Source organism: Anser cygnoides, chromosome 9 (assembly GCF_040182565.1).
Source record: "Anser cygnoides isolate HZ-2024a breed goose chromosome 9, Taihu_goose_T2T_genome, whole genome shotgun sequence".
NCBI classification, from domain to species: domain Eukaryota; kingdom Metazoa; phylum Chordata; class Aves; order Anseriformes; family Anatidae; genus Anser; species Anser cygnoides.
Window position 1 is genome coordinate 14,622,872 of NC_089881.1, and position 25,877 is coordinate 14,648,748.

At 38.8% G+C, this 25,877-nt stretch overlaps 2 protein-coding genes across 2 annotated transcripts in view; one reads left to right on the top strand and one right to left on the bottom strand.

Moving 5' to 3' along the window:
- LOC106039287 (uncharacterized) overlaps positions 1 to 10,467 on the bottom strand; it is an 88,795-nt gene extending 78,328 nt beyond the window's left edge. The window contains exons 1-9 of the mRNA XM_067002528.1: positions 10,236 to 10,467; positions 8,721 to 8,770; positions 8,486 to 8,635; positions 6,532 to 6,794; positions 5,757 to 5,838; positions 3,526 to 3,591; positions 3,017 to 3,261; positions 1,330 to 1,613; positions 378 to 655 (exon numbers count right to left, since the gene is read on the bottom strand). Of these exons, the coding sequence (XP_066858629.1) occupies positions 378 to 655; positions 1,330 to 1,613; positions 3,017 to 3,261; positions 3,526 to 3,591; positions 5,757 to 5,838; positions 6,532 to 6,794; positions 8,486 to 8,635; positions 8,721 to 8,770; positions 10,236 to 10,303 (1,486 nt within the window). The 5' untranslated portion in view covers positions 10,304 to 10,467. The remainder of the gene's footprint in view (positions 1 to 377; positions 656 to 1,329; positions 1,614 to 3,016; positions 3,262 to 3,525; positions 3,592 to 5,756; positions 5,839 to 6,531; positions 6,795 to 8,485; positions 8,636 to 8,720; positions 8,771 to 10,235) is intronic.
- Positions 10,468 to 18,776: 8,309 nt separating this feature from the next.
- Positions 18,777 to 25,877, top strand: part of MB21D2 (Mab-21 domain containing 2) — a 92,173-nt gene continuing 85,072 nt past the window's right edge. Inside the window, exons 1-2 of the mRNA XM_013199187.3 lie at positions 18,777 to 19,155; positions 20,326 to 20,494. The gene's annotated coding sequence lies outside the window, so the exon portion shown is untranslated. The remainder of the gene's footprint in view (positions 19,156 to 20,325; positions 20,495 to 25,877) is intronic.

The following is a 25,877-nucleotide window of genomic DNA, read 5'->3' on the forward strand; positions in this document are numbered from 1 at the left end:
AAGACACTTAAGTTAGCTACAACTTCCTCAGAAGGCAAAAAAACCTCTAAGTCAAATGTCCCTGACATACGTAATACCCCTCAACAAAGATATAGGGACACTATACGATTTCAATGGAAAAGCCCTCAACTCTATTTGAAGATGGACTAGAAAGTGTTTTTTTCCCTTCATCCAGAAACAGCTTAAGTAGTTTCATTGAAGTCTTCCTAAAGGACTCAAATTGAGGACTACACATAATTCTGAAATCTTTATCCTAATCAGTCAAGATTCACAGTGTTACAGGAATTTAAAACAGTATCTTATAATGCTCTTTCCTCAGGCAGTCCTAATTATATCCTTCTGACAAGTGGTAATTTCCAGTAATCTTTGATACATACGGCAGAAGGTTGCATTTCTCCATGGTTGTAGCTGGACTCCTGCTGCTTGGCACACGTCCGCATAAGCCTGCAGGTTTTGACAAAGGGCTGCATTGCTCAAATGAAGTTCACAGAGATCATATTGGCAGGCATCAAAATAACTCTGTGGATCAACTATTGAATGGCAGTTCTGGAATGGACCACTGGGATCAGTGACCAGACCACAGTAGTCATTGCTTTGGATGATATGTTTTTCAGCATCAGTGCAATTTGGGGTATGGCCATCATCTGGCAAGCACCTGGTGTGGAAAAAATGATGTGTAAAAATTTACTGGCAAACTTTGCATGCAATTGCATCCAAGATGCTTTTCAAATTGCATCTAACAAAACTGCAGGGCTGGCCCCAGGCTGAGGATGACATATTTTAAAGCTCAACGTTTCAAACAATTAGGATAGAGATTCAGATTTTAATATGATCTCAACCTTATAACTTCTGTGAGGCCTGTAAAAAAAAAATCAACCCACATTAATTCATTCATTTTGGGTTCTTTTTTTTTTTTTTTAAGTTTAAACAAGATTTAGACATGGCAGACACCTAGGAAGAGCAAACAAAAAATAAAAGCATTCAAAGTTAAACATCTGTCATCATTAAATAACATACTGTATAATTATAAAATAAATGGTGAAGTATCTCAGAAGAGTTCAAACAGGATCTTTAAGTATTAGCATTAATATACTATAACAGTAACTGAAATTCTAGTAGGCATCTGCAGGTGTTATATTCAAGTTTTCTCTTTTTAAGCACTGTTGAATTTACTAGGAAAGTTTACCCAGATATGTGAAGGAACTTCACTGACAAGAACATATTTTATTCCTTGTTCCTGACATTTTTGGCCTACATACAAAAGTTGCATAAAATACTGCTCATTGCATAACCAATAGCTAAGGCCAAACATTCTGGTTGGAGTCCTACCTTGAGTCATTATAAACTTGCCAACTGTTTCCAAGGCTGGCCGAGTTTGTTTCCATCCCTCCATCTGGGTTCAGAAAGTCATCTGTTTTGTTCCCGTTATAGTTTCCACATATTCCACAGACTTTTGACATATAGGTACTGGGAAGAGTGATTTCTGCTCTGTGATCTCCATCAAACTTGACATTCAGCCCAAAGTCAGTAGCGACCACAACATACTGCCCGCTTAAGGAAATACTGACAGGGTGCACCAAGGTCAGAGGGAGCACCTGAATGACTCCATCAACCTGCAGGGACAGAGAAGAGCAATCCTTAAAATCACTTTAAAAGAAGTATTTTTAATGGTGATCCTCTTAGACCATGTTCCTATACTGAGCGTAGGATTTGCACGGTGAGCCTGTACAAGCATTAAGAACTCATACCATAGTGTTATTGTTTTTTATTTAAAGTTTTATGTAACATGAATGCTGTATATGGACAAATGATCTAAGGCATTAAGACCTAGCAATGCAACTACTTAGCTTTGAGGTCCCGACTGTGGTCAAAACAAGCTTGGTGAACCAGACCCGGCTGGAAAAAGTCCAAAACTTAGCAGGGTCTTTCAGGAGTAACTGCTGGCAGACCTTTTAATTTTGGATAAAACAAGAACATGGTATAATATTCAAAAGATGTAGCTAGAATGGAGTCTCAGACTGGACAAATTTTGAAAAAGTTTTTTTTTCTTTTTCTTTTTTCTTTTCTTTTTTTTTCTCTTTCTTCTTCATTTTCACGAGATGCCAAACAACAGAAACCACATGTTCAAATAAAGGTTTTTTTTTTTTTAATTTAATAAAATTAATATTTACTTTGAACGTTTGTTCTTATTATATACATAAGAAAGTTTAGTTTACTTAGGAACATACGTAATGAAAAATGTAAATACAATGGAAAGATATAAAATAGGAACTGTTGGAGAAATGTGGATATCAAATTCACTGTGCTTCAAAGATCAGATGGGAAAGGTCTCTGTGTATATTTAAACCTTTATCTCCTCTCACATAGATCACTGCAATTTTATTTTATTATTTTTTTTTTTAGTAAGAAGGGTGTTGATCAAATAAGGTGAGCTATTCATTTATTGTGGGTTTTGAATCAAACATGTATCTGCTACCTTGGCCCTTCATGGAAATGTGCCAAAAAGAAGTCTTAAAATACAATAGCTGGCCAAGTGATACATTCAGCTTGAGGAGAGTCATCAGATACTCTCTGGGACTCTCATCTGGCCCTGTTTTATGGCAAATGCCAGATATTAAGTGAAGCTAGCAGTTATGTGGAATAAATAGAAATCACGGATAAGCATGCAGCTTTATAGGCCACCACATGGGCCTGGAAAATAACCACCAGCTCAGACGCAGTTAATGAAGGGCCTTTTTATTCCCTGCTGCAGAATAAGTTTGCGAATGGGGGGCAAGCCTGAAAGGTAGGCTAGCCCACCAAAGCTATCTGGAGCATCAGCTCTGGTCCTGCCTCCTAGCAACATAGTACAACATTTTAATCTGTGTTTTCAGTTCCGAAATCCCAATGTTTACTTTAAGGACTCTATAGTACTACTAGTCCTAAATATTTGACTGCCCCCTAAATATCACTGTATGCTTGTAGTCATTGCACTACAATTTCTTGAATTACTGGTGATAGTGTCATTCAGCCTTACCTTAACAACTCTGTTTTTACCCAGATTGATCCTGTAGCCATACACATCGACATCCACGTACTGCACATAGGACACATGAGTGTTGCTTCCCCTGTGTTCATTGGCTGCTTCCACATTGAAGTAGGGCAGCGAGCTGTTGCTCTCACACAGCTTGGACAGGGTGTAGGTGCAGGTACCCATGAAGTCATGACGCTGCTTGTCAAATGTGTAATAATGAGGATCCCCATGTATGCTACAAATTGCTTCTGGAGATAGGAAAAAGGAATATGTTCTCATCAACATATTGGTGCATCCAGAAAAGCCACCACATACCTGCATTGTGCAGTGGGAAAACACAGTCACCCTCATTTTATAGATTACATACGGAAGGACAGAAACAGAAAAAAACAGATTCATACGGCAGTGCCATAGAAACACGCACAGAGAAATTAACTAAAGCATTTAAGTAGCACTGGTAGAAATGCCTTTCTAAAATGCTTTGACTAGCATATGTGACTGGATAAAATTACCTGTCAGTGGAGGTGGTATAGGTTCTGTTGGTGTAGGTGTTGGTGGTACAGGGGTGGAAACTGCATCTGTCAATGGAGAAGACAAGGTAACAATGAGTTATAACATTACTCCGTAAACACTACATACTAACCAACATACACGAATTTCAACTTACTCTTCACCAGCTTAAACTTAGAAGATTTTCACTGAAGCAAGTGGAATGACCTATATTTAAAAATGAGTACACGTAGGTCCTTTGAGTTCTTAGGAGCTCATCTGACTGTTAGCTTGGTGACAGTGACTAAGCTTGTCCCCGCATGCTTCTCTGGAACTGTAAGTGTATTTACAATTGGATGCGTGTTTCATGGAATCATAGAATAGTTGGGGCTGGAAGGGACCCTTAAGGATCATCTAATTCCAACCCCCCTGCCGTGGGCAGGGACACGTTCCACGAGATCAGGTTGCCAAAAGCCCCATCCAACCTTATTATTGACATTACTAATAGCATTATTTATAAAAAAAAATCAGTTATAGTATAGAAAACAAGTCTGGTTATAGTATAGAAAAGTCATAAGAGGACAAGGTAGAGATTTGTAAATTATGATACAGCAACTACATACTTTTTTGTGCTCACCATGTGATTCAGACTCAGCTGGAAGTGGGGGGTTTTGCAGGATACTTATGATTATAATTTAGAAAAAGACAATAGACTTCACATAAACTGATGTTCAGTATATACTGATAAAGCTCTGTATAAAATGATCCCATTCACTTGATGATCTCTAACTTCAAAGCTGAAGACACATTTTAATAAACTGCTTGCAAAATGGGATCAGCTGCTTTGCATGCACTGGCTTCTTGCACACCTCCTTCTTATATGCCCACTTCTTCACATCCAGTTCCCTAGTCTGGCGCAACTGAAGATTTCGCATATGCAGCACAAAAATTTATTTTTGTTCTTTTTTTACTCTCAAGCTTTAAGTTAACTTTGTTGTAGAGTTGAGAAAAGGAACAAAAGAAAACCTCTTTCTAAGATTGTCTCTCGAGATGTAAGGTGAAGAAGTTCTGCAAGTGACAATATGAGTACCAAACATATAACCCAAAGACTGATTGTTAAAATTGCCTTGGAAACTAATTTTTCATGTGACAAATGGACATACATTTAGGTTTTTATGAGTCTGATTAAAATGTTTATTCCATTGTGCATTTTTCTAGAAGCAAAAAGTTGGGGGGATTTATTTTATTTTATTTTATTTTATTTTATTTTATTTTATTTTTAACAAGACCTAATAATTCACTGAACTGATCGTATTAGTAGCCACACAGTTGAACAGAGGGAGGAGCACTTCTCTCGCCTCTTGGAGTTACATTTAGTGCACCATCCAGTGGCTGAATTGTGTGGTAATAAGCCTGGAAAAAATGAACTGGCTCTCCAAAAGAGCCCCAAGTATTATGCACAGAATTTTAAAGAAAATAACATATTCTGAGGGTGTGGACCCGAATGGAACTCTTCACCCTCCAAAAATCCTGCCTAGTGTAGTTTGAACCATTTTATCATCATTATATGAGTAGTGTTTCACAGAGAGGCCTATTTATACCTAATGACATTTTCTATACCATATTAAGCAGGTTCCTTGTAGAATTCACATTTTATAAGTTTTGCATTCATAACAGTAAAGATGGGATGTAACAGTAATTCATTTCTGAATCCAAATCATTCACAGCTTGTGCAAGTCTTGGCTGATTTGTTAGAGGATCAGTAATCGAGTTCAAACTGCTGATTCATAGACAGTATATGTAGTGCAATTCAGCATTATTGACTCACCATTATTTATTTATTTATTGCTACATATGGAAGTTCTGTTTATTTACTGAGCTCATATGAACAGAGGTTTGCTGTAAAATGTTGATTAGATCATTTAATCTGTAATTCATGACCAATGTTCATATCCTTGGGTGGGTTTAGAGACGGACTTCAAACTTAAAGTTTGTTGAACTGTGTGAAAATGATCACATTTGCAGAGAAGCGGATAGCTTATTCTCTACATTTGAGGTAGTGAGGAAAGATTTGGGAAGAATCTACACCAAAACAGATAACATTTAAATGAAGTGAGCTGTAAAGCTTTTGCCATTTCTTTTGTGGTTTGGAATTACAAGGAGTTTTGATACTGTATATGGAATTGAATAATGGTCAACAGCTTAAACAGAGATGAGGAAGGAGTGTATGCTAAGGCACAAATATAAAACTTACCACAGGATCCATCCCTTACTCTCACATTGTCCAGTGCTGTATCCCCATACTCTGTCAGTCCTCGGACAGCCTCAAAAATGACCTAGGCAGGATGTAAAGTGAATCATTGCAACAATTACTCAGGCAAATGTGACAGAATTTCCCTCAACCTGTTTTCAAAATACTCTGTCTGGTCTATCTCTAAGGACATCAGGGGAACTGAGGGTGGAACAGTTTTCCTAGCTTTCCTCAGAAGTCTAAAATATATATTCTGTAGCAAGGTAAGGACTTGATGAAACACTGCACTCTGCTTGTTTTATTTTATTTTATTTTATTTTATTTTATTTTATTTTATTTTATTTTATTTTATTTTATTTTTTGATTGATGACTTATTAAGATTAGTTGTCTGGATTCTATAGAGGAGTTGAATGTAGGCAGCACCCCAAAGTTTAAACCTAAGCTTGCAACAGAAAAACCTGCACTTAAGTTAGGCACCTAAAGTCCTTGTCTTCACAATGAAATGAGGGAAGGAGGGAGGGTGGGAAGAAAGGAAAGAGAGAGAAAAGTAAATATATTTTACCCATTAGCTAAAAACACTAATAAAACTCAGGGTTGTTTGTTTCTTCTCTTGGTTCATTGGCACAGAGCATTTGGGTATTATATTTACAAAAAGTAAAACAAGAAATTCTTGGTTATATTTTCTAGCTTACATGCACAATCTTTTACAGCTTGCAAAGGGAGAACAAACATTAATGCTGACACTGCACAAAGAAATTTATTCTGAAAATATATTACCTTTATCCTTCTCTGTGTTGGAAAAGTATGAATGACAGCACCATAATTCCAAGAGGAACTCTGGTTTCCCTTCCGACTCCATGCCACAGACTCCCCTGTGCTGTCTTGGATAATCACTCTCAACTCATTCATTTCTTCTGACCCAAACATATAGTACCAGAAGTCTATGCATACTTTTCCAGAAACCACAACATCTGGGCTCTCAAGTCTGTTAGTGTCAAATGGGATCAGATTACTTGCTTCTTGGTAGATGAAATAGCCTTCTGCAGAGTGAAAAAAAAAAATAGGGCTGAATCTTTGTAACTTGTAAGGTGTAACTTAAAACTGAAGTACAACTCCAGAAGAACTCAAGTGCATCAACACTACAAAGAAGCCAAGTAGAAGGGATTTGTAATTTACATTGCAATAGTTAGCATTGCATAGCTATCTAAAGTGGAGTGTAAATTAGACAGCAAAGAAAATATATCTTATCACACATGAACGGTTATTTTGGCATCACAAACAAAATTTAGACCTCTTTCAAGAGACAGCACATCCAGATACAGTGCCCCACTGATGGTTGTTCAGTTTCTTCTTTCCTCAAAGGAAAATAATGTGATCTGCTATGCAATCTGCTGTACAACTTCTCTTGCAGGATATATATTTTCCTCTAAGTATTTTGGTCTCAAGATAAGCAAATCCCTGGCACAAGGAAAAATCCAACCCCTCAACATTTGTTTTTGTCTCAAAACAGGAGGGATAGAAAAAAAGAAATACAGAGATTTCCATTAAAATATTCAGGTTTGACATTATCAAAATGACTGAAACTTCTCAAAATTCAGAATCCCACAATATTTGCTTTTAGGATTTGAAATACTTTAGTTTGAATTGGTTCAATATGAGAACTCATTTTACTTTTCTAGGGCTGAAGCTTTTTACTTCCCATCACTTCCATGTACTAAGATCAAAGCCACATTTCCTCAATGCAGTTAGTCAAGTTTCTCCCATCTGACTGTGGACTGTGGAAAGAAATCCAAAAAAAAAAAAAAAAAAGACCATTTCTACATTGTAGAGATTGTAGAGTATTTCTCCACAAAAATTATCTAATACTCATTAAAAAGTTTTAGGACTTTGTTGATGGTAAGAAAATTTAAGTAATATTTGAAGTTATATGGTCTGTGCCAATTGGGAAAAAAAAAAAAAAAGACATTATTATTTAGTTGTGTGAATCTCTGTTTAAAGTATTTCACTTCTTCTTTCAACAAAATACTAAAAATCCAAACTGATACTGTCCTAATCTGCTTACTAACTGAGTCTGGCAGAAGGTGACCATTCCAATCTCAGGATAATTACAGAAAAAAATATCACTGCAGACTGATTTCCTATAAATAGATCTGCTAGTACAAGGATACATACATATACAAGGATACATACAAGTACAAGGATACATGTTCATACAGGTAGAGGTGGAGCCATGCCAAGCACTCTTCTGATGACATGAGCACTTTAGACCTCAGTTTTTCAATCACATGTAGCTGAGTACAAGCCTTTTAAAGGCATTCTTTAATTTCCGACTTGATCTTGTAAAACTTTGCTATCATGAACATTACCTAGTGTCAGTACTGCACTCATTACATTTATTGTCATTAGCAGGTATCACTGTAACTTGACCACAAAATTTCTCGTGAATAATGATCTGTTGCATGTCACTGACTTCTCTGTGAGGTCTTAAGCATGAGGTAGCTAACATTCTTCTGCTTTCTTCTACTGCACTTACCAGTGCAGATTTCCAACACACGATGGTGCAACTTAGTTTAATTTACCTGTGACTGAGCATGGTGAAAAGCCAAAGACACATGTCAACCAAACTGACACATTTCAAAGGATTTCATGAATCTCTTCATAAAATAGAAAGAAGATAGATAGTCAGGCTGTCTTCAAAAGGAAATTAACAATACCACAAACAAGCACTTACTTCCATCAGGATAATCTCCATCAGGACCTGTTCCATCAGTTGGAGTGTCATGCTTGGTTCGTATCCACACACCCTGGTTCACATTGCAAGGTTGGGTCCAGTCACAAAATGGTCTTGAGTTGTTATTAAAATCACATCTGGTGAGGTAAGCTGAAACACACACATTAAAGTAAGGAAAAGGATACAGTATATTCAAAACCAGCCTTGGACAATAGCGCTAAGGACAAGCAGTTACCTGTTTCAGGATCCCATGTTCTCAAGCCACCAGTTGGTCTTTGTCTGAGACTGCCAAGAAAAAAACACACAATGAAACAGTTTAAGAAAGAATGTCAGGAACAATGTACGTTTTTAGGTGTTCTTACTGAATTACTGCCCAGACCCAGGGCCTCATCCATATCTGATTCCTTCTCTTCCCATCTGTCCTTACTCCTTCATGAAAAAGTTCTGAGAGTGAGTAAAAGGTGGGATATGTTCACCTTATCTGAGTGTAGAAGTATCCTCTGCTCTGTATCCCTTTGAATTGAAAGACCAGTTCTAGGTACAGGGATCTACAGGAGGGATGGCTGGATGCAGCTATGCTCAGACAATACCAGGATAACATAAAAAAACTCGCTGTGAACTTGCTCATGGCATTGTCATCCCCACTCTTGCAAAAGAGTGTGTAAATGCCAATAAACTGGTGTACTGTATAACAATGTTGTTTGTTGGAAGGCTATTTCCTTTAACCACAGCATATCTCTTATGACCACAAGCTGTCATCTCATTCAGTTCTTCTTCTAACTTACCCTGAAAATGCTGCAGGGCAAGGAGCATACATATACATATACATATACATATACATAGACATAGACATAGACATAGACATATACATAGATGTATATTCCTTATGGTGCTAAAAAATACTGCAGACATGAGCTGACACAAGACCGAAATCCCATCACAGATCACAGCATAGATGGCTCTTTTATTTGGGAGTTTTTTTTATAGGAAAGGGATTTCCAGGACTGCAAGGCTACAAAGCAGTTCTGACATGTTCTGACGGTGGTCCACAGCATCAGGAGGCAGGGTCCAGCTCCAGCCTCTGTGGTGCCCTCCACCCCAATTACCCTTCTTGTACTTGACACAGTATAGAAAATCTATCCTTAAGCAAATCCATCACAGTGAATGTCCCAACAGACCATCAAAATCTAAGCAGAGAGATTCAGATAGACTAGGGAGATTAGGACTAAATATCACACGAACAGTAGCTAGTTCATCAATGAAATCCACCAAGCAATTAGAAGACAGATTGAGCTAAAGCTCAATAAGGAAAGAGGTGTGAAGAGAGATAAAGTAAGAACTTTTTCTCTGTTTTCCTTCTTGGATTTCCTCCTCCACAAGAAAGGGAAAGCTGTGACAAGTTGCCATTTAGTCTCCACTCAGTGCTATTTAAACTGTTACACATCAGGCAAGTCCTAAGGCAAATGATACTGTAGATAAACTTAGAGAGTCAAACATTTGATAACTACAACAGATATTTTGTCAAGATCTCTCCTCTTCAGATGTGCCATTAGAAATTTGTGTTACAAATTTCTCTCACAGACAGCAGCCAGTGCAGAATTAGGAAAAAAAAATCTATTATTTCCTCTTTTTAAAAATGATACAGTTTAATTGTACAACATTCCATGTTTAAAAGGTGAAGAAAGGATATTTATCATTAACAGTAGCTAAGCTTCCTGAACTAAGGTACATTCAGCATTGTGCTACTTACCCTGTGGTATTCAGCACTGAAAGACAAAATAAAATTAAAGTGCATTGTAAGTGCCAGAGGGTCCCCATACTAGAAGACAGAGTTAAGTCTTCTGTGTGGTACAGTCTACATAATAATCCACCAGCTGTACTCAGCAAGAGGGAAATGAGGACGACCAACGGTGAAACGGAAGAATATATTGACCACAGGGCGGAGGCGATTGTAAAATTCTGACCAATCCTGTACCATCTGGGCTCCCTGGGTTATCTTCCTCAAGGAAAGCACATATTAATGGAAAGCTCCTATTCTGTGCGAGTTGTTTTGACACCCTTTGTTGCCTATTGGAGAAATTGATTTGATTTTGGAAATTTTTATTGCTGCTTTTGTATATTTAAAACTTTAGTTTGCATTTTTATAGGTTTATATGTATAGAGCTAGATAGATAGATAGCAAGACAACTTTCTTAATTTTAAAACTTCTGCCCAGCTTTTATTGCTAGTGTAAGTGGGGTTTCTTATATTCACTGTATTTTCTGCCTTTCTGAAACTAACATTCAGTGCAGCAGACCACAAGCTTTTAATTTACTCAGAACAGTCAGATTGTCATTGGCAAAATTCATGAAGATGCTGAAATATTATTGCCAGCATATTGCCCTGCTGAAAAATGAAAGATAATTTTCTGGGCCTTGTGAATAAAATCTCTGTTAGTTGTAGGCAGAGAAAAAGAAGTTTGATCATTCCCTCTACCACTTGGGCCTTCACTGTTCTTCATCCCTTGCATTGGAGTCTGTAAAGAAATGGCTTGAAGGAAGCTACGTTTTTTATGTCACCTAGATTTTATTAGTGATGAGAATCAAAGGAAAATCAGAGCGTATACAATGTTACTTTGCATTGCCTGGAAAACCCAGACCACAACTTTTTATTGTTATTATTAGTTTTTTTATCTAAAGGTAGGTGGCTCTGGCAGTAGGGATTTCTGGAAGAGAGGCCTCTTGGTTACAACCACGTTCCATTTGTGATGGTAAATCTCAGGATTAAGGTCATTATGGTTTCACTATTTAAATGTCTGGGATTTCTTCAACTCCCTTTCCCCTTACTCAGCACAAAATATATTCACTTGTCATTAAGGAATAACTGAGGAGGCTGCTTGCAGAAACAGGAGAAAAAGGAAGGAACAGAGGAGGCTGAGCAGAAACATAAATATATTTGAAGTTAATTTCTCTTTCCTGGGGTTGTATTCTGGTACAAACTCATGCCCCACACAAGCTCATCAAAAAGTCAGCATATGGGGGCAGCTGATGTTTGCTTGAGTGGTAAGCTTCCCTCTCCAAAGAAAATCCTTTCCTTAGAAAATATCTGTATTTTTGCCAATCAGTACATAAGGAAGAGCATTTCTGTGATTTAGAGACAGAGGAGACTTATTCGCTGCATAAAACCATTGGCTACAATTTTCCAGTTCAGTTGAGAAGACCTCAGTGCAAGGAGTGGAATATAAGTGACCTTCAGATAAAATTTGCATTGAACACACTGCATTAGCAGCAGGGCTGCTGAGATGTTGGTCCAGCAAGTGGTAACTGGGCAATGGCTGTCCCTAGTGCTATAATGAGTAGCAGTTACCCTCCACGTATGCTGATGCTTTCCTTCTGCAGATGGTTTACAGATTCCTCATTCATGAAACTGATGCTGCTCTGTAGGATTCTAACAAGATGTGAGTCCATCTGCAAGCAGACACAAAAGTCTTCCGTGGACAGGAGATGCTGCCCACTTTGGAAAGAAATCAACATCTTGTAAATCCTTACATCCCGATGATGCAATGTTTTTGAGCCCTCCTCATCCATGGCAAATGTGGGGCACTGCAGCACCATGAACACTGCAGTCAAAACAGGCTGCTCCCAGCCATGCTGCGTGGCCTTTTCCATCACCTTGCCACTCCTGTTTGATGCCAGCTCAGGTACTCTGTGAATGACAAACTGGAGTACTGCTGGCTTTTCAGGGAGGGACAAATATTAATATCCTCTTTTACATATGGAGAATATGAAAAGGAAAGGACTTGCCATTTGACTCCATTGGGCTGTGATAGTATTTTGCAGTCCCGATAGTCAAGCTGATCACCTTGTAGGCCTGATGTTTCTCTTTTCCATGGGCATGCTTTGTATCCCTGAAAAGAATCTGGGAGATGCAACCATTTATATAAAAATACCGGCCTGGACTGCACAGCAACCTGAAGAAGAACAGCAGTTCTTCATTTCTAATACAATGAAGCTAAAATTCTTTCCAAGGGATGGCATTCACAGAAAATCTTACAAAGAAGTTGTATTTTAATTCTGCCTTAAACCAAGGATGCAATTGACACATACCTAGTAGCTAATCCCTATGACTGGCTTCCTAATACTCTATACTGCTATATTTCTTTTTGAAACCAAACACCAAATTTCTCCCAAATTTGCAGCCAACATTAGAAATTTTCCTCCGTTCTGTCTGTTGACAGGCACACCTTTAGGTGACACAAATGGATCTCCAACACAAAATCTGCAGAAGATGCAAATAGTAAGGCTTTTCAATGAACAGTGTGAGCTGCAATATCCTCAACAGGACAAAAATATACTGAAATATAACGCATACAACTTTATTTCTGGCTGGTGGTCAGAAAGGGACTCTTAAAGAGACTCTCTTTTAATGTTTGCAGAATGAAGCTACATGCCACAGGAGACAAAAACAGCTCAATACCCCAGCAAAGGAACAGCACTATAAAGACAAAAAAAATAATAAAATAAAATGTCCCAAGCAAGAAAAATCAAACAGTAAAAATGTAAAAAAAAAAACAAAAAAAAAACAGTTGATTAATTCTAGATGGTACTGTCTAGTTCAGCTTTTGCTGCACATTTATTCCAGCATATCTACTGTCCACAAGTATCTAAACCTTGTTACTCCATTTTATTTTTCTTGAGTCCTGATGTTCTCCAATGAATAGCAATTTCACTTTACTGTGTTATGTTCAACCTGTGATGTTGTAGACAGTATAAAAATAGGAAGCTTGGCAAGACTAAAGAATGAGGAAAATTACACAAAATCTCTTTCCTCTAAGCTAACAAGTTTGGGCTAGTTGAACCTCATAGTGACATCAAAGGAAACTGCTACCTAGTACACAGCCGAAATGTCACTTCCTGATATGAAGTCCTGGTTATCCTGTTGGAATGCTTTTGCAGCACAGGTATATTCCAGGGTCTACTCTTTCTGAAGCTATATTTAGAAGAAATTTTAATTAGATTAACAAAATGGTGTGTTTCAAATGGCAGAACCCTGCACAGATTCTCTTAATTCGGAATATATATGGCTCAGTAAACTTGCACATATAAATTAAACACCTTTATCTGATTTTCAGGCAATAGAAGTGTATCTCATTGGGCTTTGTAAAAATTTAACTTCATTGGGTTTCTGCGTCAATTTTAGTTAAATTGATACAATTTGTGTGAGTAGAAGGATCTTCCTATAATTTCACGTTTTGTTTCTATTCAGGCAATAAGTAAGTTCCTCCTCTCTCCTAACAAAAGACTGAATCAGTTTCTGCAACACGCAAGACCTCTGTCACAGTTTCTGGAACTCCCAGTGCCCTCTGGGCTCTGCTTTGCTTTTATTGACGTTGTGTCTGAGAAGGCATCGACAGACCTCTGGTTCTTTGAAAAAGCTTTCTGTCTTGGACTCTGGTTGGAGCTACCCCCAAGTCAGCACTTTGGTAAACCCCCACTAGGGAGTTATGAAACAAACAATCAAGACCCATAAAGCTATAATCAGGGAAACTTAGATTACACATCAGTGCAATTAATCCCACCTTTGCTCTGTTGAGCAACAAGTTTTGATAGGCTGAGAAGGAAGTACATACAAAAAAAATCTGTTGCTAGAAAATAAAGGGATGTTTCTTCGATGAGTAAAGTGTACTTCTGTTCTGTAGAGAAATAAATGAAGTTGTTTTTCTAACTGCTGGCTTTCCAATCAGAAGCTTAGTTTAGAAATTTAAACTGACTTCTTGATCTGATAGTTGCAATGATATTGAAATTGAAATATAGCATTATTAGAGTATAGATGCACTTTTAATAATAAAAACTTCATTCTCTTTTTTTACATTTTGAACAGTGCAGAGCTATCAGAAATAAAAAGGTAACAGCTTTTTGTCAATATTCTCAGCTGTCAATTGACTCTGAACAAAACTCCTGTGTGCAAACAGTACTCTTACACTGTAACCTAACAGAAATACATTTTTAAGGTAATATTCATGAGCTTATTAGGTGCTTACAGATGTGTACCATACAGAAAATGTATTACGTAAGTTATAACTTTTAAGGCCTTTCTTATATTTGAATTGAAATACACTCACAATGTATTTAATTTCCAGCATACCAAAGAGGAGAATATAACGTTTTTCCTCTTAACATGAGACAATATTTTTGCTGGCATTCCAATGGGTATTTGTCTAAAGTAAAGACCGTGATAGGCAAAACTAGTTTATTTCTAATTTTAGGGTGCTACACTTGCAATTATGAGATTAGTAAATCAGTATATAAAAATCCAGAAGTTTTCCCAGGTCTGTTGATTAGTATATTACATGTTGAAGAGATATAAAGGATACCTTTGAATATATATTTTGGGAGCAGATCTCTGGCAAAAGGAAACTGTTCTCTTTACACTGCCTGCTTTGTGCAGGGATTTTTAAAAAATATTTTATTGTTCAGTGATAATCCAATCAGCTGTCTCCGGCTTCCTGAAGTTCAGTGATCTCACATCTGTATATCATTTGATGTATAGTATATTTATTGACTTGGATCTATAATATGTAACAAACCTGGGGAGTTCAAAGACCAGTCTCTAACAGTAGTTTCTTTCAGAGGTAGAGTAGTGCATTCTATTTGAATCATATCATTTGTTAAATTAAGTTACCTACAGAGATAAAGAGTTTACATTACTGCAAAGGTCTGATTCTGCTCTTGCACAGTTTCACTTCGAATGTTGTACTGTATGTTGGTGGTGCTGGTCCTAATTCATTCTAGTGTAAATTAAAGGGACTCCTGGCTCCTTTTCTATAATAAAATTGGTATTACAGACACAGCTGTGTCTAAATTCAGAAATCTCAGGTTGGCTTAATGAATGCTGAAGTTTGTTTGAATTTTCTGCTCACTGTAGTGAGCTACTTTGAAGCTGACGAAGCCTGCATTGTTCCTCCCATTCTCAGAACTCCAGTGTTAGCAAGCCTTACTTGAAGTCAGTTTTAAACAGCTGTTTGTCCTTGGTTGATTTTTCATATATATCACAAAAACGAATTGGTGCAGCTCTTTGCTTTCCATCCCCTTCCTTGTGTCCCGAGTAATCCTGCAAACCTCTTACCTCTTCCTAGTCGGTTTGAGAAAGGTGACTTCTTCCATCTGTTACTCCTGGATATCACTTTTCTTCTTCTCAAAGTATGGTCCTAAGGTATGGACACTTCTTACAGTATGAGAGCTCTCTGAATATCCAATGGCTCCTGCAATTAAGCTATTAAAACTGGTTACTGCAGTTGCTTCACAAAAATCTTCTAGTACAATTTCCTTTTTATTTAAATAGAGATGTGCAGTTATAAATTATGTAAAAATGAAGAAACTTGTCAACATTTTTTCATATAGACTTTGCTGATCTAAATCCTACTTTTCCCACAACTACTGGAACCACTACTGCTCACCACTAACTAGATCACATCCCTACAGGAAAACCGACCAAGAGGTGACTGAGTTGATCTAAAAATAAAATTTAAAATCCCAGATTGGCAATTCCTACTGCTTTTACAAGTGGAGAGAGAGAGGGACATTAACCTGTTGCTCAGTCCATTCTCAGATCACAAAGTAAGACCCTAGCAAGATATGAAGCTTGTGAAATGCACTGCTATTTGTACTTTGTTCTGCAAGCTCTATGTCTGAAATGAACTAAACTGAAAGGAGACCACCTGTGTCATCAACAGTGTGGAGTGAGAGATCAGCATTCTACTGTATGCTTTAGAGTCAACTGTATTTATAAATAGAGTATTTGAGTTTTGAGCTATAGAGGAAAACAAGGCTTGTCTCAGCAAGTAAGCAAGGTTCCTCATCAGCAAAGCATTTCAGACTCTAGCTCACATACGAGTGTGTTTGCATACATATATATCCATATTTTTGTGAACAAAGTTTAGCAAGTAAAGCTAACCACATATGATGATGATGATTTTATCATATGCATGGTATTTCCTTCTCCAGAAACTAAAGACAGTTGGATAGCATTTTCTATCAGACTGAGTAAGCTCAAAATGTGACAATGTAGAAAACATAATTGTATTTTGAACATGCTAAAATAATTTGCTTTGGGTTCTGCTGGTCAAAATTTAAACAAAACATTTCAGACCTCCAAGCTTCCTTCTTTGCCACTGAGTCTGAAAATAATTGGATAATCAAAGTCGAACAAATACAGATTAAACATGAAGAATATCAATTACCATGCTGCTATGAAGTAAATGTTGGTTATCAACCAGAACATATGCATATATATTGCTTTTATGATCAGAGAGAGAGACAGACAGAGAGTGAGAGTTCTTTTAACCTTTAAATATGATATAATCTGTTGAGAAAGAGTACTGACAACTGTGGATGGGGGCCAAAGAAGAAAGCCTCTGGATATGTTACATTAGAGTTCAGCAGGTAGAGGGAGGGCGAGAGGCCAATGTTGCTTCTCAGTGTTGAAAGACAGATCACGAGTGAAGCATGCAGCCTGGGATTGAACACCAAACCTTGGAAGCAAATAGCAAAGACGTCCGGTTCTTGCTGAGCATCATTGATTTGTAGTATCTCTATAAGTGTTACAAGATGAATGGCTATTAAGATTATCAGAAGGATATATTGCCATTATACTAAAAAACTTGCATGAACCCAGAAATTTAGATGTTTCTGTAGAAATAAGCAACCTTTTCATATTTAACAATACAGAGCTGGAAAATACTTTCATCGTACCCCTGCAGTTATTCCTCGTGCAGAAAAAATGTATCTGCCACATACAATCTTACTTCTTCCTTCTTTTCTTGTGCATAGAGAATATAAACAATACTACAATAGTTTCCAAAGCAAATCAATAATATCACAATATACTACCTTTATTTCAGGATAGTATGCCCATGTGTGTAACTGTATGTGTAAAAATGTGGCAATGTTTTGATTCAGCTAGAATTATGTCAGCCAACATTCTCCAGCTGAATAATCCCATGCCAACACATAGAAAATGCAGAATCCTGCAATAATTTAAGAAGGAAGGGAACTCTGAAAGTCACCAGGTTTACTCCCTGCTTAAAGACCAGGTAACTTCAAAATTATGTCAAGTTAGACTGGGCCTTGTCCAATCATGATGGAAATACCATGGCCTTTCTGAGTCCCTCTCTGATTCCTGTGTTTGAGCATTCCCATTGTGAAAACTGTTTTATATATAGTTGGTAATATATATCCATCACAGAATGAGGAGCATGAGAAAAGATTTATGAAAAAAAAAAAAGTATACTAATTAGTTACAATTTTATTATGGAAAAGAGCTTTCATTTTATCCCATAGCCTTTTTATTCCCTTGTGTTAACATGTAAATACAGAAAAGAAATAAAGTGAAGAAAATAATAAGACAAGAATACTTAGAAAAATCTTCTAAGCAACTAGAGGCACTAACACATTCTTCTGGGCTCTCTGCATTAAGACAGCAAGGAGCAGAAATCTCCAGATTGCTGTGCTTAAAGGCCAAATGTAATAAATTACTCTAGTTACATTCACCACATGGGCTTGCTCCTTATTTCTTAAAAAGCTTTGCACAGACCAAATTTCAGAGCTGTTGATTTATTCCCATTTGCCAGGATGGAACAGCATGAGATTACAGGATTTGGCAGAGGTCACAGTGGAAAGGAAGCCAGGTCTTCATATCAAGCATCTGCTCAATGGAGTGAGCTCATCTTCCTTGGTTTCCCACAGAAGTCAGTCTGTGTTTCTAGCCCAAAAGGTATTTTATTTTTCACAGACGATGAGCAGGCCCACAGAATAAAAATGTGAGTGAAATTACCAGGCTAGTTCAAAGCACTCACCTGAGCTGTAAAACACCAAAATGAAACAGCAGCAGTGATGCCAGCTGTGGGTACCTCAGCAGAGAAGCAATGTTTAAGACTTGAAGGTGATTTAATTTCATTGCTCCAGCTGTCTAGGCAAGAAAACTCCAAGCACTGCGAAGTGCAGAGAAGGGCGAGGCTTCTTTCTGGAAGGCTGGTAGTTGAGACACTACCAGACTGCTTGGCTTTTCTAAGCATAAAATTGGTGAGTTGAGGGTAAATCACTTCTGGGATTCACGGTGGTAAACCATTGGGAGAGCCGGCCTTGCTAAGGTATGTTCCCCTGTGCCAATCAGGGGGCTGAGAGGTGTCACAGAGATGTGAATAACAGAAGTGGGTGGTAAGAGAGGTTTTGGTACTAAAAAGTCTGAAAAAAAAAAAAAAAGAAAAAGCTGATCAGTGTTGGGGATAAGAAGAGCACTTATGCGCCCTGACTAGCCTCACCTGAGGCCTCCACCCAAAAGCCCTGCCCTCAGCCTCATTCCAGCCCAGCCTGTGGCCATGCTCGGGCCTTGTCACGTCCCTACTCTGCCCAGCCATGTGCCCTGTGGGCTGCCAGCCACCTCATCCCACTCCATCCCATGTCTTGGCTGTGTCTGACCCTGCTTCTCCCCACTGGACCTCATCCTGCCCTGTTTCTGCTGACTCACAGCTCAGGGTGTCAGGAACTGTCCTGGACCCACCAGAAACAGCTCAGGGCTGGGAGCGTGACAGGCCCCGGCTGCAGCGGGCGGTGCAGTGCCCTTGCTGACAGGAGTTGCTTGGTGTGGTCTGTGCCGCAGTCCAGGCAAGCGGATCAGAAGGGAAGATAAGAGCGGTACGTGAAGATAAGAGCGGTACGTCAGGGCGGTGAAAGGAAACCACAGCACGAGCACGCAGCACCCCAGCTTCCTCAGAGCAGGAGGTGGCTGGGCAGAGCATAACGTGCAGTGAGAGCCAGGGGTGCTGAGGTGGTGGAGGCAGAAGATAGATGTTTGTGAACTGAGCATGGGGAAGGGAGAGGAAAGGTGCCTGCTTAAGCATTTGATTATTTATGTTCTCTTTTTTACAGTTCCTGAATTGGTGATTAGAAGTTTGTTATTTGGCAATGAATTAAATGAAGCAAAAAATCTTCCGGGTTGAGGTTGTTTTACCTATTATATAATTCCCTCTGGGGCTTGTGTGTTTAGTAGATCTTACTGTAATGCGATAGCAATTTTCTGTGCGTGCTGGAGTTGCTTTGTAGTTTTGTTTTCAGTGTCTGGTCTGACTTTGATCTGTTGTGTTAGTTCAGATTGTTCGGGGATCTGTTCTTCAGCGAGCACCGTGGCAGTAACTTCTTCCTCAAGTCCAAGTTCCATTGTCACCACACCTGGCATTTGAGGTGGTGAGGTGTGATACATGCCATTAGAACAGCAGGGCCCAGTGGTTAGCTCGCTGCAATCAGGATCATCTGGTTCCTGCCACTCACACAGCAAATGATTTCTTTATCACAAGTCACTACATGTGATATGTGCAAATCTATTGACTGCTTTGGTACTGCAGATAAAATGAGTAAAACAAGATTTATTGTTTCTGTTATCCTGTTAGATGTTAATGTCTGAACTTGGCTTACATAAGCCTGAAAAGCATGAGCAGTTTTCAAAGACTGAGACAGACAGACAGACGTTATGGCCTTTGCCTTTTGATTCCTTTTCCAGGACATACTGTTTAAGATTGTCTCCAATTTTTTGCAATTCAGACCTGCTTCAGTGAGACATTTAAGAGTGTCTTCTGTCGGGTCTATGTTTAGCCCTATTGGTCTGAGTGAGCCTAGGCAAGGCTTCAAATGGCTTTGAGGTCTCTTGAGCATTTTGCTGATTCTAGTCCTGGAAGGCTATGAAACTGAGGATAACCTTCCATCATGTTTGGCAAACATTTTTGTTTCCTCATTAGTATCTTTAGGCACAGTCCTCTCTTTTCTCTCCAAATTTTAAGAATGAATTTCACGAGTAATTTTCTTTAACAGACTGAAGCCAAATCCATGGAGTCAATCACTGTCATCAGGACTGCAGCCAGTAACTGAGGAAAGACACTGGTTTCACTAGTCTACTTGTTTGATGCTATTCCTGCTAACTTTTGTGACCTCTGCTGTCTCTGGACACCACCAGACACTGAGGAGGCCACCTAAAACAAAGGTAAGAGCACAGGGAGGAGGACATCCAGTAGGGCCAGTCTGCACTAATGCCTAGATAAATCCAGTGCTGCAAATGGTAGACATGCAACCCCAGAAGGTAGCTAAAAACAAGGGATTGTCACAGTGTGGGTGTGTTTCCGTTAAGTTAGACTTAGTTCTTGGGCGTACAGTCTTTAATATTCTGAGCAATGATTTGGAGTACACCATAAAATTGTGACTGATGAGGTGTCGAGGTGACACAGATTTATGGCCATGTTAGATAAGGAAGATGATGCACAAATATCTGCAGTGCATATTCACTTAAGTCAAATATACAGTCATACTTCTGTTACCAAAATACAGTCCATACTTAAAGGATAATGACAGGGCAAAGGAAGGTTTCTGAAAGACTGGGTATTCACACTGTACAGTCAGCAGAATTCAATATCATAAAAGGAAGGGTTGATATGATTTTTGGGCGAAAGCTGGGGTGCATGGGAGCTGTAGTCTGCTAAGCTGTTTTGCTCAGTTCAAGTATGATATTTTAGTCTGGAACCAAAATGTAAAGAAAGTTGCTGAAAGTATGGATAGAAGAGAATAGGTAGATGTTTAGAGTATTGGAAAACATTATATTGTTGGATAAATAATATGTGATAAAGCAATTAAATGTCAATGTGCATGGAAAATGAGGCCAAACTACAGTAGAAAAGGTAGTTTTAAATTCTATCATTATCAAAGTACAAAGCTTTGGATTCTATAAATGGTATGAGAACATGAATTTAATTATTTTGGGGAGCTTTTGTTTTTGCTTTTTTTAACAAATTTATGCATATAGTAGAAACTTGCGTGTCATATTTTTCTCTTCTGTTAGAGCACACTAAAATGAGAAGTACTTCCTCAAGTTTTCCTGTAATGATACCTTAAAGTTACTGGTGAGGTGGGACTGGTGAGCACTGATGTACTATGGCATTACTGGTGGCATTTGTTAGTTTCTCACCCGTGAGCTGGTCTATTTACTATGCCATTGCTTTTGCTGCTGTTTGCTGAGAGCAGACCTTGGGCAGTACAGTGTCCTTTCTTTCACCTTCTATGTGCCTGAGCCATGTTCTGCCCTTCCTCTCACCCTGCCTCAGGTTGCTCTTTAATGTCCTTACCTTATGCCAGTCCTAGACTGCTTTCCAAGATCTGTCCCCACTTCTACACCAATACGCATTTTTCATGCTCTTTCCATGGGATGTCCCCTGGTTCCGCCCTTGCTATTTCTGTACAATCATATTTCCAACTCCTGCTGTTTGCAGTTTCATTTTCTTTCCAGCTGCTGCACTGGTCTCTGTCCCAATACGTCTTCCATGTGGCTCTATGCCCAGAACAGAACTAGACGCTCTCTTTCTCTTGGTAAATAGGAGGCAGGATGCCAGCAGTGATTCCTCATAACTTACCTGTTTATTCCCTAACAGCGTTTTTGGTGCTGGGCAAATGAGACTTTGCCCATATACAGTTGGGCTGGAGCTTGCTGAATGTACTTAATGTAGCCGAAATAGGGAACTCAGTTACAGGGATCTGGCCAAACTGTATTCTGGCCAGAAGCCTGATTCTTAGTGAAGTTGGACAGATGTGGTGTCAAAAAGCATAGTTCTGGTAAGTACACATCCCTCCCATCCAAATTATAAGCCTCTTTTTGAAAGGTGAAAATAGAATTAGCCTCTAATGAGGAAAAGGTCAGTAGAATTTTAAAAATACAGGCCAAACTCCCCGTCTCATTTTCTGGGAGTTTCTTTCAACTAACCATTGTTTTGGCTGGAGTATGCCATAAGAACCAAACGTGGGGCTTGAAATCCTATGGGAAGTGTTGGCCCAAACTGTTCAGGTTGGTTATATCATTAGTAATTGAAGAAAGCAGCAGAGAGTTTCACTCAAAAGTAAGTAGTCATTCTAGCTATTTCCTTTTCAAGATATTCAGGTGCTGAGCTCCTGCTGGTTTCTGAAAAATAAGCTTCAAGGTAATTTCTAGCTAGTCAGAAGTGAAGTGTCCTGATCACCTGGCACTTCAAAATGGAAGGCTTTCAATTTCTGCCAGGTATCTGTTGGTATTTTAGGCTGCCTTTGACTAGGAATAAGAAAAGGATGCCCTTTAAAATATTTGTCCATGCATAACAGTATTTAACTCGTTGTAGTTGAATAACGTTTTCTCTGGTGCTTTCAAAGAACTACAAGACCCAGACTACAGTAGTAGAGGTCTCAGCTCTGGAAACTGTTCTTAATCTCTTTTTTTTTGCATTGGGGAAACTTCCTGTATGCAGTGAATCAATGGTAGACTGAAAATCTCTGCATTGCGTAGATATGCCCTGAGTCATATTCTCTGATTGCCTCAGATTGCAGCTGAAAGTACAAAGATAAAAGGAGTCTTCTACAGTAGCGTGATTATCTTAAATGCTTCCCTTTGCCATTGCATGACTTAGAGCATAATGTAAAGTGAAAACTCAAAAATAATGGTAACCTTATTGTTAGGGAATGAAAACTTAGCAGTTATCTGGTTGCCAGGTTAATGAAGCGGAGCAGGGGTATAACAGAAGCACTGTAGTCATTCAATATTGAAAGTGATGGGTGATGCAGTTTAGGCAGCTTAAATATTTTTCAGCATTTCCTGGTATGTCATGGTAGGGTCCTTAACATGGCACCATTGCCGCTCAATAGCACCTCCTGAAACCTATGGGTAAAAACTAGTCTCAATATAGAGACATACTATAGACATACTGTGAGATGTATAGAGATGAAATACATTGTATAAAAGATTCTTTAGTAAGTTTTACAGTAACTTATAAAAGATTAATAATTACAGTAATTTATAAAAGATTATCTTTTACATGCTACATAAAAGATCATCTAAGAAATTTCCACAAATTGCTGAAAAGGTTTTAAACTTCTAGGAAAAAAAAAGCTTTTTATCCAAGAGTGTTTCTTCATCTCTTTTTATCAAGATTCTTTAAGTGACGTACATGATGATGGATGATGCTGAGCAATAAAATGTATTCATATTATCTAATTTTACTACAGTGATTGCTAAATAAGCATCACAGTTTTATAGCCCAGCGATTGCCAGCAGGAAAGTTCAACATCCCTCAGACTAAAACGAGTTGGTGGTGAAATGATTGCAACTGGGTATTCCCCTCCATCAGCTCCTCAACCATGAAACACACTCCTCTTCACTGGGCCCAACTTGAAAGTTTACTTTCAGGTAGATACTGAACAGAAGACCCAGGGTTAAATCCTAATTCTTGCATCCTACTTATATAGTGATGGGTGGATATTGTAGTGTACGTCCAGATGTTGGCTTGGTCTTGCTAACTCAGATGCAAAGAAATTATAAGAAAGTGATCTAGCCATACTGAGATAGGACAGATCTGGTAAGTCAGGATGAGAGGTGTACTAGCTCAAGAAAATGTTGTAGGGTGCTATTCTTGCCTGTCCAAATGGTGATTTTAACACTGAGTGTTATCAGCTGGTTTGGGGTCCTGAGCTGCAGTGTACAGTCTGGAGGTACATCTGCTCCATCATCTGTCTTTAGTATAGAGACAAATCCTTTCATTCTCTCAGATGCGTATTAGGACTGCAAGGTCTTCTGGGCACTGCCTTTCTGCCAAAGTGCTTTTGTACTACACCTTGTCTTATGTGAAGCCTGATCTCAGCAGAGTCACACTGTCTGTGGGTGGCAATAAATCCTTGTCTGATTAATGCAGTTTTGCTGCAGCTTGTCATAACTCCATAAAATGCAGTGGTTTCCAGTTTGCTAGGTGGTGCAGCTTATTCACTGCCTTTGACCTAGGAAACCATCAGGACTTGATCTATTCTTCCTTACAGAGCCCCTTTCTGCCAATGTATCACCACAACAGCAGTCAAGCAGAACGTCTCCACTAAATCTGTACACTGGGGAACCAAAAGAATTACTTAGAGCCCTGCCTTTGCCTATGAAACCCTCCCTCAGTCTAACAAGACTGCATAGATTGACAGGACAATAAACATGAGTTATATTTTGGGTGAGGCTTCTGCCTGGAGGGGTGGGGAAGAACACAGGTCATTGAGTGTGAAGAACTTATTTTTGTAGTCAAATAAATGTTAATATGTAAGATGGGTTTGTCTTCTTCCATAAATATGAAAGTATACAAGCCACACGATAACTCAACAAACAAGCTGACACTGTCTATCAATAAATGATGACAATAGGGAAGAAGGAGTTAAAAAACTCATCCCCAAAACATGAGGAAAATAATCAGTGCTTGAAGGTGAAGGTGATGCCAGCTCCTACAAACCTGTGTCTGCCTTGGAGATGACCTAAACCAGAAAGCAGGACTGCACAGCAGAAAAAGAACCAAGCTAGATGAGGCAGGCAGGAACTGGTCGCTACTATGGAGCAGAGAGCTGCAGCTCGTGGGGATATTTCCATCTGACAGCAGCATGTGTGGTATGGTAGCTGTCAGCCACCTGCCTCTTAGCTGTAAGGATTCTTCATGGATTTCCCATGTGACAACTTCTGAAAAATAAAAAAAATCTGCTATCTATTCAGGAACTACAAACCTTGCCATATGGCTGCTATGCAATAAATCAAGGCACATATAGATGTGTTTTTTTCTGTTGTCTGATGCTCACCACCCCACCGAAGATTTGCTTCATCCACAACATAACAAGAAGATCTAAAATCTTTACATCTTTGGGCTTCATTACGTTGGTCTCTGTTCAGACAGACTGGACAGAAGATGTATGCTAAACAAATCAGGAGGAATGTCTGAGTGCACCCAACTGAAACAGATTTGTTTTCCGAGTATATAAAAGCTTTTTTATCACTCCTGGCACATACATTTCAAAAGTGTTATACTGCAGGAACTCTTATTCTAAGACTTCTGTGTAGCAGTGGTTGAAAGATTAAGGGTTGCTTGTTAGAATATATTTTTCTCTCAAGGAAACTTGTAGTCGTAAGAAAGTGCTGGCTGTATAAGCCTTTGGAAAAGGATGGACGTAGGTAATCAGAAAATCTATATCTTGGTTCCCTAGTGGGAGGCATCAGCTCTCAAATAACCCCCGCTCTACAGCCTTCCAATTATAGACTCTTGAATAACAAAGAGATGGCAATAGAAAGCCGCTAGTTAAATATGGCATGTGATTGTCCCAACCTCAGCAAGGCCTGCTGATGCTGCAGTACAGATGTGTGGTGGTGCACAGTTTCCTCTGTATCCCTGTGGGTGGTAAAAGGGCAGAGGGATTTATCCACAGCAGAAAAACGGGCAGGCACTGAACCAGCCAACTCCTCTGCATCGGTAGGTGAAGTCTCATAGTAACACGTTGGTGAAAGGAATTCTTGACCTCAGCACGCTTCCAACTTGGCCGTGGTCTCCATGGTCTCCAGCACAGTT